An 18,920-nucleotide genomic window follows, 5' to 3' on the forward strand; every position below is an offset into this window, starting at 1 on the left:
GTGAAAGGCTTCCAGCCATTTTTAAACCATTGAACCATTCATACCACCGAGTATGACTCAAGCATTCATCACCATAGGCTTCCTGTATCATTTGGTGTGTCTCTGTAAAGGTTTTTCTTGAGTTTTGTGCAAAATTTAATGCAGGTGCTTTGCTCCTATATCTAATTTCAAAATTTGCAAACTGTGCGACAACAGTCGTCTCAATACAGCACTGAACAATAACTAAGAGACATACAACAATGAAACTTCCAGCAGTTACACATTAAACACAGGCATGTGCAGGGATGCCAACCGCATTTTGCTACAACATACCTTAGGCGTGAAATTACAAATGTTCTAGAAATTTTTTTTTTTTACAGATCTCATATGTGCTCTTTTTGTTTCTAATTCTTGGATTTCAGCTTACTTGCGTTTCTTCAATAAACATTCCTCCTTTTCTCTTTCACCATCCTTTGCCTTATGTTTCATATTGTCTTTGTACGAAGAATGTGCATTGTGAAAATAGTGTATAAGCCTTTTGTCTATGTTTAAATTGTCAACACTGTGTTCTGGATCGCATCATATATGTACCTCTGAGCAATACGGCCATTTTCTGTTTTATTTTCAACTATAATTTAAGAGTTTACAGAAAAAGTTTGATCAACAGAAGTAATTCTATGTGAAAATATTTTAATAATTTGCACAAAATCTTGGAATTTTGGGTATGGCTTTTGTGTTGGCATGCACCAGTATACCATGCGGCATACAGGCTGCGAGACGACAGACAGAGGCTGACGACAGACTGTCAGGAAATGCGCCGCCAACACCCCCTCAGCCGCCAGTATTTAGGAATGCTGTGACAGACCGGAGGGAGGGTCTGTTTGAGTCTGTCGAACTGAGTAAGTTCCAGTGTCATCAGTCGCAGCTCAGCGGGAATTGCAGTAGCCATTAGCTCTGCCACTATCTCAGAGACAGGCAGCACATAGCAACCATAATAGTACATAATAGACTTTGTACTTCACCAGCAGTGAGGTTCAAGTGCACGATACGAGCAGCTTGTACCCCATTGAATATCTTAAGTTAAGTAAACTTTCCATTCTTATGAATAAAGTGCCCAGTTAAGCTATGCATGCAGTCTGTGTTACAGAAAGAGGATACTGGCCACCAAAATACATCCTCTCCTTGCTTCCCATGGTACTGCTCTACAGAGACAATGAGACAAAATAAAATCTTTGAAGATAATTTGATTATATTAATTTAGAATTCAAGGTGGTTTTTAATTCTCTTGTAACATTTAATCTCATCTTCAATTATTCTTTTTCTGTAGACCTCCACAAATTCAAGTCTGACATGGTCTGCCTTTGAACCCGACGTTCTTCCATTTGACACCAAAATTTCAAAATGTGCTGCCAATCTTCTCTGAGCTACTTCCTGGTTTAATGCAGTTTTTGGATTCAAGCAGTAAATTGCACATGTTAATTTGTATTTAAGCTGCGATCTTTCTCGCAACATTTCTATTAAGCAAACAATGCATGTTCACATGTTTTCCTTTAGTAACAATATTTCATCTTCAGATACATTTCTAATTTTTTTCAATGTACTTCTTGTGGCAAAGGTCACACTGAACCTTATCAATGTAATGAGATTCTTTATATCCTGTATATCCATTGTTAAAGATGAATTTTTGTTTTTCAAGATGTCTAAGTTTCACACCTCACTGCGTCACAATTTTCATACGACTATGTAGCACATCATAAAGAAATGGAGCCATTGGGACATCACTCTGAAAATCGAGTAAAAGTGTTTCCAACAAGTATTCTGTTGAACTGAAGAATGTCAGTTATGGAACTAACAATTTGTCATTGAAAGCTTCACAAACAACTCTGAAACTTGATGACTGAGAAATAGTTTTCAATTTGTTTATCTCAGTAACGTAATATATTCAAAAATTTCCACAGCTTTTTCAGCTGCATTGTCGATTTCGACCCATCTTGTTCCACAAAATAACATAGGAAAAGATGAAGATCCGGTTATCTCAACCTATTGTGACCACTGTGTAGGTGAATCATGAAACAAATAATAAAGCACTCTAAAAAATAACTTCCCAATTAGTTTTGGATATGCCCATTTTGAAAGTGACATGTAATATGTGGAAATTGCAGATACCAATTTGTATCAGCTGTAGACAATCTAAGGATTCTTCTGATTCCTTGTTAAAGTCATGTAAAAGTTTTAAATTCACGTTTGATTCAATTATTGACAACTGCTAATTTTTTTAAGTTTTCCAAACCCAAGAACCTTTATACACCTTCAAGCAAATCATTTGCCATTTTACATTTCAGAAAAACAGTAACATGTTGTTATTAATTATTTATCAAACAATAGAAAATCCAGTATGGAATGTAACAAAATTATGAGAAGGAAAGTTCCTACTCACCATATAACGGAGACGCTGCGTCGTGCCCCCCGTCGTGAGCAGAGAGGGAGAGGTTCTGGGACGGGCCTAAGGATTTGAGTAGTGACTGGAGATCCTGCAGGATTACTGGAATGGGGTCACTGTGGCAAGGTTTGTAGGTGGAAGTATCAGACAGCTGTCGAAGTCCTTTCGCCAGGTAATCCTTGCGGTTCAAAACAACAATGGTGGAGCCTTTGTCTGCAGGCAGGATTATAAGATCAGGATCAGTCTTTAGATGGTGGACTGCGGTTCTTTCTGCGGATGTAAGGCTAGTTTACATGTCGAGAGATTTCCCCAAATCTGATGGCGAGGCAAGGTTTGAGGTTAAGAAAATTGGAAAGTTAACAGGGGGTGGTTTGGGGGCAGTGGGGGTGGATCACGGTTGGATGGTCGAGTGAACTGAGTTAGGCAATGTTCAATATTAGTCTTTAATTGAGTCTGATTGGTATGGTTGGTGGTGAAAAAGTGTTTCTGCCGTAGGGACCAGCAGAAGGAGAGAAGATCTTTATTAAGTCATATGTCTGTCTATTGTTGACAAACTTAACTGCCGAAAGCTATATAAGTCATATGTCTGTCTATTGTTGACTAACACCTTAACAGCCAAAAGCTATAATTGTGAGAGTTTTTGTTGTGCCTATCTGCAATTCAGCATCTCCACTATATGGTGAGCAGCAACTTTCCTTGTCATATATTCCATCTTGGATTTTCCACTCTTTGATTTTTGCCTGACAGCTTTCGTTCGATCCTAACCCAGTGCGGTTTTCCTTTGTTACTATTTTCTCTTGCATCACTATACTCGATGTTTGTTCTCCCGTCTCTTCTTTTCTGTGTTTATCTCGTCACCTTACAAATCGCACTCCATGCTCTACTTACGAGCCGCATCAACTGTCTCAGCCGCACACAAAAGATGGCTATAAGACCACACTGACTCTTGGTGCAACATCTTATGTCCCACAGTACTCCCACCGATCTAATTAATCCTATACTTTAAAATTGATCACCCCCACTTTCTCCGTTCTATCCCAGTTTGAACCCACTAATTCCACTTTTCAGTCACATCTGCTGACCTCCTCCTTTACATTTATCCATCCTCAGAAATGCTGCTCACAGTAACATATTTTTTTAGTTATTTTTTACTTTGATCCTTTTGACTTCTCGTCAATTTCAGTGAGTTTTCGCCTTTCGTTATCGCCGACTCCATAAGATTTCAACTTGTTTCCCCCTTTTGCATCCATTTAATCCTTTTCGTGAATTTTCACATGCATTTGGGTGTATTTTTGTGAAATTTTTTGGACATAATTCTACATTATTTACGTAATTTTTTGCATTTTTCCACCACCATGCATCCTTGCTCCTTCCATGTGTGTCAATACAGGAACGTTTCCTTATCCCTATCCAGATCCCAGTCCCACATTCTGTTCCTGCATTGTTGCTTGGCTCATAGAATCCCCCTGATGGCCTTAGTATCAAATTACCCATCTCTGGCTGCCACCCCTCCTTCCACAATGATCTCCAGCTGTTCCGATACCACCAATCCTTAGCCCTCACCAAAACAGTATCAACCAAGCCCAAATCTCCTTACAGTATCTACTCTCCATCCGCAAAATTATCTTGCTACGCAATCTCAAATTCCTGGAACCCATAACACACATTGAAACTCTTGCCCTGCAGGAACTTGAGCAGCATGCACAACACCACCTAAAAGGCTATCCATCCTGCTCACTTCCTACTCCCACCTTTGAGTACCACTGTCCACTACTTCTACAACAACCTCCAAACCTCCCCCACATCCCCTCATAGTTGACAAACCCTGTCTCGCAGAACAACTACACTTATGCCACCCTCCAAAACTCCCTCCCACCATCACAAAGAATCCAGAACCTAAACAGACCTGTGACACAGTCATGAACATTTCCTCCAGAAACCTTATCCCCAAAGAAATATCAGTCCTTTCCAAAAGCCTCCTACTTTTTGCCACACCCCCAAATTCCATCCTACAGGACTCTGTTAAAGACCTCCTCTTCTTCTCCCAGTCCCTACAAGGAGATGCTACCAATCAGACTCAACCAAAGACCAATACTGAACCTTGCCTAACTCAGTTCACTCCTCCATCCAACCGTGATCCACCCCCACTGCCCCCAAACCACCCCCTGTTAGCATAGGTTGAAAATAGCACTTCAGCTGTACATTACTCAATTTTCACACTACCGGTTTCAGACTGTTATAAGCCCATCCTCAGGTGTCGTACTGGAAATAGCAAAACACTGGAGATAATTTTCACATGCCACAACACACATAAAAAACAAAACAATTTTTTCCTAAAAAGTTTTGAAAACTTTAAAAAAACATTTTGAAATTGCCGATCGGGCTAGGTGCTGTGAAACCTATGTTAATGCGCAAGTGGCACCAGACAGTACTATGGACGACTGCCTGAGTAGGGAATATACACAAATGATATCATGACACGCTGTGCTGTGGTCCCTGAGCGCCACGTGTACTACGTGCCATCCATTGACGGAGAGAAGAAAGCTGGACCACTAGCTCGGCCATTCACAATTTGAATTTAATAGTTTACCCCACATTCTTCTCTCCATCTATAGATGGCAGCACTTTTGCCACTCTAGTTTACCAATTTGCCTCTTAGATTGAATCCGCTACTCCCTGTTCTGCGCTCAAAGGCAGCACACCACACCTGGTACATGCGGCGCTTGGGGACCACAGCACACCATAAGTGTCGTGATATCATTTGTATATATTCCCTACCCAGGCGGTCGCCCGTAGTTCTGTCTGGTGCCACTTGCGCATTGACATAGCACCTAGCCCGACCAGTGGTTTCTAAATTTTTTTAAAAGTTTTTAAAACTTTTTAGAAAAAAAAATTGTTTTTTTGTGTGTGTTGCAGCATGTGAAAATTATCTCCAGTCTTTTGCTATTTCCAGTACGGCACCTGAGGATGGGCTTATAACAGTCTGAAACCGGTCGTGTGAAAATAAAGTAATTTACAACTGAAGCGGTATTTTCGACCTCTGCTATAATGCTCAGTTGTGGATGTTCTACCAACAGGATTGTTTGCACCCCCTGTTAACTTTCCAGAATTTCTTAACCTCGAACATTGCCTCACCATTATTCCCCAAATCCCTCAACACGCAAACTAACCTTACAGCTGCAGAAAGAACCACAGTCCACCATCTAAAAACTTATCCTGATCTTATAATCAAGCCTACCTTTGGAAAAAGGCTCCAGCACTGTCGTTTTGAAACGTGAGGATTACCAGGTGGAAGGACTCCACCAGCTGTCATACTTCCACCTACAAACCTTGCCACAGTTACCCCATTCCACTAATTCAGCAAAATCTCCAATCACGACTCAAATCCTTAGGTCCATCCCAGCCTCTCCGCGAAGTCCATCTCTCTGTTCACCACTACCACAACATGCACTCCTACCTTCTACATTGCTTCCTGAAGTCCATAAACGTAATCACCCAGAATGCCCCCTTGTGGCCGATTACTGTGCCCACACCGAGAGAATCTCTCCTCTTGTACACCAACATCTTCAACCTATTACCCAGAACCTACCCTCCAATATAAAAGATACCAACCATTTCCTCCACCGACTGCACAGTTCCTGGCCCTTTACCACACAGTGCCCTGCTTGTCACTATTGATGTCACCTCCCTGTACATAACATCCCTAATGCACATACCCTTACCGCTATTGAACACTACCTTTCCCAGCGGACTCCAAACCAAACCACCTCCTTCCTAGTCGCCGTGACCAACTATATCCTCACCTACAATTACTTCTCCTTGGAAGGCATTACCTACAAACAAATCTGTGGAGATTTTGCGTCCATTATATTTGGCATGCTTTTTTTTTTTTTTGTTCCTTCTGCAACAGTGTTCTAATGTGTTTGGTGTACCAAGGAGGATCAGCTTCATTGTTAATTTATTTGGTAGATTAGATTAGATTAGATTTACTTTCATTCCAATTGATCCGTAGTGAGGTGGTCCTCCAGGATGTGGAACATGTCAGAAAAACAACAATACATGACAAATATTTACAATTAAAACAAATAAGCTAATGTACCATTCCACAGGTCCCAAGTGGAATGATCGTCATTTTTTAATGAACACTAAGAGTAATTTTACAAATACTAATGCACTGAATTTAAAATAAAAAAGTTTTTAATTTATTTATAAGGTAATACAACTACTGTAATACTTATTTACAATGAACACATTACTGCACTGAAATGGTGCAGAAGTTAGATAAATCTCTCAATTGCTGCCGATAATGTTTCTTTGAATTCAAGCCACATCTGGTCTACACTTACATTGTTAATTTGGAAGGAGTGGAGATTGTCTCTCAGGAAGGCGTCAAGTGAATTTTTATCTGCTTTTTTGAATAGGTGTATTTTTCATTTATTTTTGGAGGATCTGGTGGTTACAATACTCAGTCTCGCTATGACAACCCTGTTCACTAATTCCTGTACCTGTTTTAATGCTCGTTATTACCTCAGGATTATTTGTTGCTAAAAGGTCAAGTGTGTTTTTACAACTGTTTACTATTCGTGTGGGCTCATGCAATAACTGCTCGAAATAATTTTCAGAGAATTCATTTAGCACAATTTTGGATGATGTTATATGCATACCTCTGGAATTAAACACATGTTTTCTTGCCAAGAATGACTTCTGCCCATACTCTCAGGAACTATATACTTCAATTTCACGACTAGGTGAACTACTACTAACAGCAACAAACACACCACCTTCAACTGTGCTTAGCCTATCTTTTCGGAATACCGTTAGGTTCTTCACAAAAATTTCAGGTGAACTTATCTCCAACTTTAGCCAGCTTTCAGTGCCTATAATGATTTAAGCATCAGTGTTTTCTATTAGCTCTGGTACTTTCGCAACACAGCTATGACAGTTTGCAATTGTTATACCGATTGGATCACTGAGTATTATATGTATAATATGTAGATTCACCTTTGAATATTCAAATGCTATTTGAATTAGCACAGATGGCTTAAAGTGATAATATAGCAATGTGGGTATAGTACCAAAAAATTAAAAAAAAATCTAAGTTTTCAAATAAAATTGAAGGTTTTTCCCAGTTTTTTCCTGATTTTGAAAATTCCTTGATTTTTCTACATTTTTCAACATTTCAATGTTCACTGGACACCTTGACCTTAAATATACTCTAAACTATCAAAACTGTCAAAGCTCTTTCAGTCCCCAATGGAAAGCCTTGTAGAATCAGAATTATTTTGTATCCTGAGCTTAATGTTTGCACAGTTCAGCTTTATTCTGTAAGGAACACCCCTGAAAATTCCATTCAGATTGGAGATAGATAGTTGTGGGGAATGAACCTATAGTCACCTGTTGTAACATGTAGTACAAACTTTTGACTGGCATGCTGGAGTACTATTGTGAAGACAAATGGCAGTAAACACCCCTATAATGTGAGACAGACATTATTTTCTGTATAATTTTGCAGTAACAGTCCTCTTGAGTGTTAAGAGGCTGCAGTTACCTCTCAAATTACAAATGAGCAATATGTAAAGTCTGCTCTAAGTACAGGATACATCAACGAAAAGAGCTGATCTGCCGCTGTCCCCCAAGAAAAAAAAATTATCACAAAACTTATCAGCATTTTTCTTACAGTGCAACATTTATCAATCCTGTGTGACAAATAACTAGAACAAAAATGGCAGGAGACATCAGGCTGTGTAAGGTGTAAATTCTAGCTAAGCTTCGAAGTTTGTGATTTATCAACCTTCCACCTGTAACTGGAAAACATACTTGACATTATTTGTACTTGCATTGATTGGTATTACCTTCCTACATTTCCTTTTTTAGGAACAATAATTTAAAATTACAATGAGACAGAGTGGCAATCCAGAATGTCATATCAGAAGGCAAAGTTCCAGTACTGCTGATACATTTAAAAATGGGAAAAAAAATATTGTTAGGCTTCTGAATTATTATTTCTTTCTTTGAGGGGAAAAGAGTGAGATGATGTGAAAGTGTAGAACATAGAGAGAGGCCACTGGTTCCAGCATAAGTTTCAGACTGTTGTCAGGATGAGGGGAAACTAAGACAATGAGTGAGAAGTTTGAGACAGAATGAGGACCTCCTGCTATCTCTAACACTTTACTGCTCCATCTTTATTTCTCACTGTTCACATCATGCATACATTACAAACCACTGTGATATGCATGACAAAGGGTATTTATCATTATACACGTATTAGGGTTTCTTCCCATTCTACTTTCAAATGCAGCATGGAAAAATGACCATTTAAATGGGTCTACAACATATTTTAAATTCAATACTGGTTCTTGAAACTTTGTAAGTACACTTCTGACAGATAGTTAGCATATATCTTCATGTGTAAGCCAACCCACATTTTTCCGCATTTCCATTACACTATACTGTGAGTCAATCAAACTTGTTACCTTCTGTGTTGCGCTTCTCTTCATACATTCAATATCCCCCGTTAGTTCTGTTTCTATGAGTCGCACACACTTTAGCAACATTCCAAAATGAGGTGTACAAGTGTTCTGTATGCAGTCTTCTTTGTAGACAAACTGCATGTTCCCCAATTCTAACAATGAACTGAAGTCTGCCACCTAATTCACCTGAAACTGAGCCTATGAGATGATTTAATTTCATTTTGTCACAAATTACTGAAGCCAATTATTTCTATTTCTGACCAACTGCAACTGCAAGTTGTTGATACTGCATTTAGAGGTACTAGTTTTCTGCTTCTTTTGTAAAGTGCAAAACTAAAACAACAAATAATACAAGCTTTCCAAACCTTCATAAAACAGATCTGTTTGCAATAACAACAGTAACAGTAACAACAACAACAACAGCAGCAGCAGCAGCAGCAGCAGCAGCAGTTACAGCTACACCATAAAATGTGAAGTGCATCAAAATACAAATTTCATCAAAACTTCATTACACACTTGATGTATTTGAAGAAATGATTGACTCACACTCTCAAAAATTGCTGGCATGGTGTGAATGACTGTCATGGCCTCAAAAATTCTTGTTTGGTGTATATTTCTGACCCCCTCCCCTTTCCTACAGTAATTAAGTACTAGTGTAAAGCTACTTACTGAGCAGAGTTATAATGAACATTGGAACTATACTGTTATAGACACTCCATGCAATATTTATGCTTTGCCTTTAATCTATGGTTAACCCCCGATGTATGCATATCAGATTGGTCTTGTTTTGGATGGAGATATGTTTGAGTCGGGTCAGTCTGAAGAGAGATTGATTTCTGTACCGAGTTGTGCATTTAAGAATAGAAAAGAGTTGTAACAAGTAAACTGAAGATTATGCCAATGTTCTCCATGGAATTACTTGGACACAAAAACTGAAAGGCCAATAAATGTCTCCCTCACACCTCTGCTGGTGAGACTGAATTTCAACTCTACACCTGCTAATTTCACTGTTGTCATAGAAGTTACAGATCGATGGCACAGGCACAATAGGGAGATGCCAGTTTAGCAGATGCGCCTGCAGTAAACTGTCAATTTATTTCTCTATGCTGCTACAAGGATGGCGACTTCCACATTGGGCCACATACTGCACTGAGAAGTCCACTGATCATAACTAATTTGTTTTTCATTTCAAAAACATAAAAAAAACTCTTTATTTAGGGATTTGAAATAGGCTTAATTATTATAAGAATACTGTAGGTAGGACATTTTACGAGAATAGCTTTAGCGAAATGGGATCTCTTTGTCTAGTTCCTCTTTCTGATTCTTAATGTCCCTATGCCCTGAAAAAATTTAATGGAAACCATACAGTTTATGTTATTCAGAATAGCAACATAGGCTGAAACAGAAAAAGAGGCATCTTCAATACCTATTCATCCCATGGAAAACAGCAATTCATATTCATTGGTCTGCTTTAAATAGTTAAGACTATAAAATGGCTAGACCCATTCTGAAAGCATGCTTGTACGTTTGGGTTAGACACACATTTTAAAATATCTATAACAGTTTTAGTGGACATCTTGAATGTTACAAGGAGGAGACTAGCAGTTCTATAGCTTCTGAATACATGTCTCTTTGCTCAAAGTGGAACAATTATAGCACTTTTCCAGTGATGGGAAAATAAAATTAATATTTAACAAACTACTTTGCAAGTTTACTTTGGGTTTAGCTAGTCATCAGTTCTCCAAAAATATCATCATTGGGATTGAAACACACTGTATTAGCATGTATGTATCATCTGCCAGTTTAATATGGTGATAAACATTTAACGTACAAGATCTGAGAATGAAGTAAGTAATCTGATTGTCAGAAGATAGATGTCTCCTTAAGTGTGCACCGATTTCTAATTTGGAAGATATGGACATGCACTCAAAGTTTCAAATACATTCCAGGATAATGTAACTGCCAGACACTGAGGACATGTACTTTCTTGAATTTATTCTCTTGTCCTTGTGAACAGATGAGGCATGCCATCTTTCCCCATTTCTTTTTCTCCCCCCCCCCCTCTCCTCCCCTTCTCCTTTATCTGGACTGATACACAAAAGAGTTTTCAAAAAGCAAACAAAGATGCTAAATCTTACATGTGTGTAATGTGTAATTTAACAGCATTAGAGCCTTTTTTTCCATCAAGAATCCAACTTTTCAACCAGGTCCATCTCAATTATGCCATCTTTTGTAAACTCTCCCCAGTGATTGACATCAAATAGTCAAGTACTCACAGCCCAGCATTGGGATTCTTCTGTATCCCATGTGTTACAAGTGTGTGTACCATTTATTCTTATATTTACAGCTATATCCTTAATAGGTCCAACATTTAAATAATTTCTAGAGAATTTTATTTATGAACCTGTGTGCCTTTTAATTCCATCATTCACTGAAATTAACATTATAGACTAAATAATTTAATTTGCTGGTCAGCTCTTTTAGATCCACATTGTAGCAGATCTTTAATTCTTACTGTCTCTCCCCTTTGAAATGGGATTGATCTCATTTAATGAGAACAATCCCCTTCTAAAGGGGGAGGCAATAAGAAGACTTCGATATTTCTAACATAACTGTGCTAGTTGTACTCCAACAAACTTATGAAATGTCAAATAGAAGGAATTTTTGTTCATTTTACTTCCCCATTTGGCAAATTATTTGCACAAGCTCTTAGCATCAATGGGACTTATAGCATAAAATGAAAAACATACAGCGTGTAGTTTGGGATCTTTTTTTAATACCTGAGGTAATCCCAAAGCCAACAAGCTGGACCCAAGGCAATTTCCTGCTGAGGCGTGTGATATAACCACTCTATGGGCCTTTCTGTTGGTAGGAACACATCGTTATCTGCTGAAAGTGCAAAATCTACACTTATACGTGGATAAGAAGGACTAGCTGCTGCATGATGTGTTCGAGATCGCACAGCATTGCGGTAAGTGCGTATGTCTTCAAGATCCACTGTTGATACTACTACTTCCTGTGTGGAAAGAAAGCCATAGATAATTAGAAAACAAATTTATAATATGCTATTTGTATTCTGAATACTCCCAGAATAATAATAATAATAATAATAGTAATAATAATAATAATGGGTGATTTAGCAACTTGTGAATAATACATATATTACTAAATTAATAGACATTACCTATAATAATAATAAAACAATTACTGATAAACAATAATATAATGTGGCTGATGAACAAAATAACACTTCACTTCAGAACAATTCATAAATTTTTTCAAAAGTTAATACTATGGAAAGCTGTGTTGTGTACTAATGGGCCAAAGATTAGCTACCGAGCTGTGCACAACTTCCATACTCATGGACCTACATCCCTATATTCTGACATTTTGCACTGGGATGATAACTCACTCTCCAGAGTGACCTTAGTCACACCCCAAATTTTAAAAGGAAATTTAACTAATATTCAAATAAAACATTTTCTCAATTATCAACACCAAGCATTTAACATGTGTGAATGTCTCAGAGAAACAGTCAGGTGCTTACTCATTTGTACAGACGCCTGGGACCAAAAGGAAATTCAAAAAGGAAATGGAAACTGACTGGGGATAGGGAAACGCTGGAAAGGGCAGAATGTAGGGCACTAGCGGGGGACAGGGGTGGGAGAGATGAGATGGCATAGGAAGGCAGTATACACTATTTTATAAAAACAGTTTGAAAACTTATCAGTATGAACTCATGTAAAGTAACCTCGGTTATCAACTTATTACACCAGAGCTGCTGAAATAGTACATAATGAACACTGATGATACAGCATGGATAATACTTACCACTTCAGACAAACTAAACTGCTGGCTTCGATTCAAGATACCACCATTCAGAGCTATACAGGAGCATCCATTGAAATACATTCTCTGGCCATCACAGCCACGAAGATTGCTGAACAGGTAACAACCCCCTGCCTGCAATTTTTAAGTCAAATAATGCTGTGAAACTGGAAAAGCAAAACAAGTGCTGGTTATATCAGTTGATGCAATCAACCCTAACTCAGTGAGTCAAAGTTTCCACGAAATTCTAAACACTGTTATTGGCTGAAGTCGAGCAACCATGCATTAACTTAATTACAAAATGTGTGTATTATCACCTCGGCTGCGTAAAATTGTTGTCAAATTGACCATGGTTTTGACAGCACTAAAACAGTCTTCATGGATTACGTGTAATCACACCATAGGTGAGAAACATCTGAGCAAAAATGCTCATCAAATTGAAATTATCACAAGAATAAAAATTAAACTGTAAAAATATAACACGTTTGTCAATTGGAATAAAACGTTCCACCAAAATACAATGCCAGTTGCGGGGTCGCTTAAGGCTAAGAACTGCATCAAACAGCCACTACCATCACACTAGTGTATTTCGATCGAACATTTTATTCCAATTGACAAACATGTCATATTTTTACAGTTTAATTTTTATTCTTGTGATAATTTCAATTTGACAAGAGCATTTTTGCTCAGATGTTTTTCACCTATGGTGTAATTACATGTAATCCTATGTAACTTTTATTCTGATGAGGACCGCCTTAATGCTGTCAAAACCATAGTCAATTTGTACAACAATCTTATACAGCCAAGGTGGCTATACACACACATTTTTTAATTAAGTTTCCATGAACTTATTTTGTTGTTAAAAGGAATGAAGAAAAGAGAGACAGAGATAATCATTCTACTGACCTTAATGTCATTAATAGACTGAGCATTAGTTTCAATGGACAAAGTTGAGGAGGACAATGCATCATTGTTCCATTTAAGTAACCATCTTGTTTTTCAATTAAAGTGATTTGGGGATACCAAATAAACACTTAGTTGGGCAAATGAAAATATAAAACTGCTCAGGTAATATATTGCCTTAGTTACTGTGACACCTCATCAGTTATTAGTCCTTAATTTATACACTGACAAATTTAAATGAAGTAGACACTAGAAGAAAACTAGTTGCTGAGTTGTATAGTTAGAAAAGCAGAAGGTTGTTTTTTCACACTTGGTGAGCCATAAATTCATTTACAGCCATCTTGGGTGTAATTATTGAGGTTGTCCTTGACTCAGAATTTGGTTTGAACTCTGCAGTGGTTAACTGTGCATGGATCAAACAGAGGTGGTGTGCATGCCTTTGCTTCCATACAAATTGACTTATCTAATTGGGTAGTTTCGTGTGGGTTCCAAACCATGGAGTGACTTGGCATCTTTCACAATAACAAATCATTATCACAGATAAAAGAAGTGAAATGGGATAGAAAAAATCCTAGGACCAACCAAGTATTGAACACCAGACCTTCAGATTTGTAGCTGCACATTCACCCACTAAGTCACACAAGAATTCATCAAAAGCTCCTGATTAGTGTCACAGAGAATTACAACAATTATGATAGTCGGCATTTGTCTTCTAGGGTGGTACAGTGAACGGCTGAAAACATGTCTGAAAAGCATGCAGCTCTACCATATGGTTAAATGGTGATGGCATCCTTTTGGGTAAAATCTTCTGGAAGCAAAATAGCTCATCATTTGGGTCTCCAGGCAGAGACCATCAGGAGTAGTCATTAGAAAAACCAACACTGACATTCTACAGGTTGGGGTGTGGGATATTGGCAGCCTCAACAGGGCAATCAGGATAAATAACTGTGGATGGATTGTTTCAAGTTAAATACAGTGGGAATTAGCAAAGTGTGAAGAATTCTGGTCAGATGGACACAGGGTCATAAATACAGAATCAAATAGTGTAATGCAAGCGTTAGTCTAATAATGAATTTAAAAAAAAATCAGTAATGCGAGTAAGTTCTGTGAACAGCATTGTGAATGTCTAATCACAGCAACAATAGATATTAGGCCATAATTCACCAGAACAGTACAGGTTTCCTCTGCTGAGGAAGAGATTGAAAGAGTACATGAGATAAAATAAATTATTCAGGTAATTAAGGGAGACAGAAACTGAATTGTGAGGAACTGGAATTCAATAGTAGGAAGATACAGTAAAACAGTAGGAGAACATGGACTAGGGGTAGGAGTAAAAGAGGAAGCCATCTGGCAGAATTTTACACAGAGCATTGTTACATCATTGCTAACACTGTGTTTAAGAATCGTGTAAGAAGACTGTATACCTGGAAGGGGCCTGAATGTACTGAAAGATTTTGAATTAATTACATAAGACAAGACAGATTTTGGAACCAGATTTTGAACTGTAAGACATTTTAAGCAGCAGATGTGAAAGGAACATATAATTAATTGGTCATGAACTTCAGATTAAAACAGAAGAAATTGCAGTAGGTAGGAAATTAAGGAGACGAGATATGGATAAAATTAAAGCACCATAGGTTGTTGAGAGTTTCAAAGGTTAAATGGGTGGCATTGGGCAATTACTGATTAGAACATGGGTAAGACACACAATAGAAGATGAACGGGAAGCCTTGAGAGATGAAATAGTGAAGGCAGCAGAGCATCACATAAGGTAAAAAGACAAAGCCTAGTGGAAATCCATGGATTAATCAGGAGATAATGAATTTAATTAACAAAAGGAGAAAACATAAAAATGCAGCAAATGAAACAGGTGAAAAGAAATACAGACTTATAAAAAATGAGATTTGCAGAGAGTGCAAAATGGCTACGCAGGGATGGCTAGAAGACAAATTAAAGGATGTAGAAGTATGTATAAGTAGGAGCAAGACACATTCCACCTATCAAAGAGAGCTTTGGAGAAAAGAAGCTGCTGAATGAATACTATGAGATCATGTGATAAGACATTATTAAGAACAGAAGAGAAAGCTGAAAGGAGTATAATGAGGGTCTATACAAGGGAGATGAAATTGAAGGCAATGGAGAAGAGGAAGTAGACAAAGACGAGTCTTGGAGATGTGATACTGAGGGAACAATTTGAAAGAGCACCTAATAACAAGTTGACTAAAAGCCCCTAGAATCAATGACATTCCTTCAGAATTACTGACGTCCTAGGGGGAGCCAGCAATGAAAAAACTGTTCAATCTAATGTGCAAGACAGGTGAAACACCCCCAGATTTAAAAAAAGAATGCAATAATCCTAATTCAATATAAGGCAGGAACTGAAGGTGTCAATATTAATGATCTATCAGTCAATAACACTAGTTGCAAAATTCTGTCATATATTATTTACAGGCGAATGGAAAAACTTTAAGGCTACTCATGGAAGGACAGTTTCAGTTCAGAAGAAATGCAGGAATACATGAGGCAATACTGGCCCTACCATTTGTCCTAGAAGATCGGCTGAAGAAAGGCAAACTTATATTTTAGCATGTGTAGATTTACAGAAAGCTTTTGACAATGCTGACTGGAATATACCCTTTGAAATTCTGAAGATAGCAGGTATAAAAAGCAGGCAGCGAAAGTTGACTACAGTTATAAGAGTTGAAAGGTACGAAAGGCAAGCCATTGCTGAGAAGAAAGTGAGACAGGGTTGTAGCCCATCCCAGTGTTATTCAGTGTGTGCTGATGCCATTGTAATTCTGTCAGAAACAGCAAAAGATTTATAAGATCAGTTTAATTTAATTGATACTCTCTTGAAAAGAATCTATACAAAGAATATCAATAAAAGTACAAAAAGGGTAACGGGATGAAGTCAAATCAAATTAAGTGATGCTGAAGGAATTAATTTAGGAAATCAGGCATGAAGGTAGTAATCAAGTTTTGCTATTTAATTAGCAGAACAACTGATGAAGGCCAAAGTAGATAGGATATAAAATGCAGATTGGCTAAGGCACAAAAAGCATTTCTGAAAAAGAGGAATTTGTTAACAACTAACATATTTTTAAGTGTGAAAAAGTCTTTTCTGGGGGTATCTGAATGGAATGTGTGATATTGCCAGCTGGAACAACTACAACTGCATCTGCAACTGCATCACTGATTATTGTAATTTTTCTTTCCAGTAGTTATGCAAATTATTATATTTTTGTGTGTACCATACAGCAATGACATGTATGTATATGGTGGCAAAAAATGAATCGGACTTTGCTCCGCCTCTATTATTCAGCAATTACTTTCATTGCACTGGGTCCAACAGTATCATTAGTTTTAACTTCTGCATCTATACTCTGCAAACCACCATGAAGTGCATGGCAGAGGGTACATCCCATTGTACCAGTTATCTGGGTTTCTTCCCATTCCATTCATGTATGGAGCATGTGAAGAATTTTTGTCTGAATGCCTCTGTGCATGCAGTAATTGTTTTAATCTTATCCTCATGATCCCTACGTGAACAATGCGTATGGGGGCTGTAATATATTCCTAGAGTCATTATTTAAATCTGGTTCTTGAAATTTTGATAATATACTTTCTTGGTATAGTTTACATCTGTCTTCAAGAGTCTTCCAGTACAGTTCCTTCAGTATCTCTGTGACACTCTCCCATGGATCTGACAAACCTGTGACCATTGTGCCATCCTTCTCTGTATATGTTGAATAGCCCCCGTTAGTCCTGCCTGGTATGGATCCCAAACACTTGACAATATTCTAGAACTTGTTGCATAAGTGATTTGTAAGCAATCTCCTTTGCAGACTGATTGCACTTCCCCAGTATTCTCACAATAAACTGAAGTCTACCACCTGTTTTACCCACAACTGAACCTATGTGATCATTCCATTTCATTTCATATTCCTATAAAGTGTTACACACAGGTATTTGTGTGAGATAGCCAATTCAAACAGTGACTCACTGATATTCTAGTCAGAGGATACTATGTTTTTTTTGTTTTTTGTTTTGTGATGTGTAAAATTTTACATTTCTGAATATTTAGAGTGATTTGCTTATCTCTGCACCTTTTTGTCACCTTATCGAGATCTGCATGAATACTTATGCAGCTTCTTTCAGACAGTGCTTCATTATAGATAACTGTACCATCTGCAAAAAGTCTCAGGTTACTAATGTCTGCAAGGTCATTAATATACAACATGAACAGCAAGAGTCCCAAGACACTGAGGCCATGTTAATAAAAAATACCCTAAACTGAACTTCTTACTGTCATAAGACTTAACATCATGTGAGTTAATATACATTTGTGAAAGAAGAAAGGCCATTCATTACAAAAATTGGCATCCAAATTTACACAGACATATTTTATTTTGCATGAAGCTAATTAACTTATAATTACCACTGAAAATCCCATATCGTCTGAATTCTACTGGCAATTTTACCTTTGGGCATGTTAGGTTCTCAACTTTTAACACTGTACTTTTGTTGCTCTATTTTTTTCGCATCTAGTGACACCTCTTAATACTGTAGCCACCAAAAAGATCGCGGGAGGAGAACAGCAGCACAGGGTGTCACGGACAGTAGTTGCCACAAGTAGAGTCCTGTCCACCAGAGGGCACGCGAGAATTCGGCTGCGACCTCTGCCGGCAGAACAACAACAACAACTCAGGCAGCACGGGCCATGCCCAGTGAGTTGACATTGGGCATGTCAAGCAGACAGTTCCCGGTCTACGCTATGTGAAGTGCAACGGAAAACGTGAACCGTGTTACTACACAATTGGCGATGAGTAGGGTCGTTCTTTCGCATGTTGCATTGTCGTTCCGGTTTCGCAGCTTATCCACAGCATGGAGGATTTAGTGCGGGTTTTGGTTGAGCAGCAGACGGAGCTCATGGCAACCATTAAACAAGTGCTTCCGGCGTTGCTCTCCACACAGTCTGCTCCAGCGCCGTTCCCTCCTCCCTTTCCCCCGTATGACAAGACGGCGGAGGATTGGGACGCATATGAACATCGCCTTCAGCAGCATTTCCAGGCGTTTCATGTTGCCGATGCAGAGGTATGTCGTGCTCTTTTCTTCTCTTGGATATCTCCTTCGCTGTATCAAGTTTTGCGGCAGCTAGCGCCGTTGCAGGAACCCTCGTCCTTGTCTTTTGACGCATTGTGTTCATTGCTGTCTTCATATTATCGCTGCCGCACGCATGTTGTGGCAGCTAGGGTCAAGTTCTATCAATGCAAGAAACAGCCCCATCAGTCTTACCAGGC

At 38.3% G+C, this 18,920-nt stretch overlaps 1 protein-coding gene across 1 annotated transcript in view; it reads right to left on the reverse strand.

Moving 5' to 3' along the window:
- Nucleotides 1-18,920, reverse strand: part of LOC126252782 (glutamine-dependent NAD(+) synthetase) — a 223,538-nt gene that overhangs the window by 137,489 nt on the left and 67,129 nt on the right. Inside the window, exons 7-8 of the mRNA XM_049953713.1 lie at nucleotides 12,721-12,852; nucleotides 11,670-11,905 (exon numbers count right to left, since the gene is read on the reverse strand). Of these exons, the coding sequence (XP_049809670.1) occupies nucleotides 11,670-11,905; nucleotides 12,721-12,852 (368 nt within the window). The remainder of the gene's footprint in view (nucleotides 1-11,669; nucleotides 11,906-12,720; nucleotides 12,853-18,920) is intronic.

The sequence above is a fragment of the Schistocerca nitens genome, chromosome 4 (assembly GCF_023898315.1).
Source record: "Schistocerca nitens isolate TAMUIC-IGC-003100 chromosome 4, iqSchNite1.1, whole genome shotgun sequence".
NCBI lineage: Eukaryota > Metazoa > Arthropoda > Insecta > Orthoptera > Acrididae > Schistocerca > Schistocerca nitens.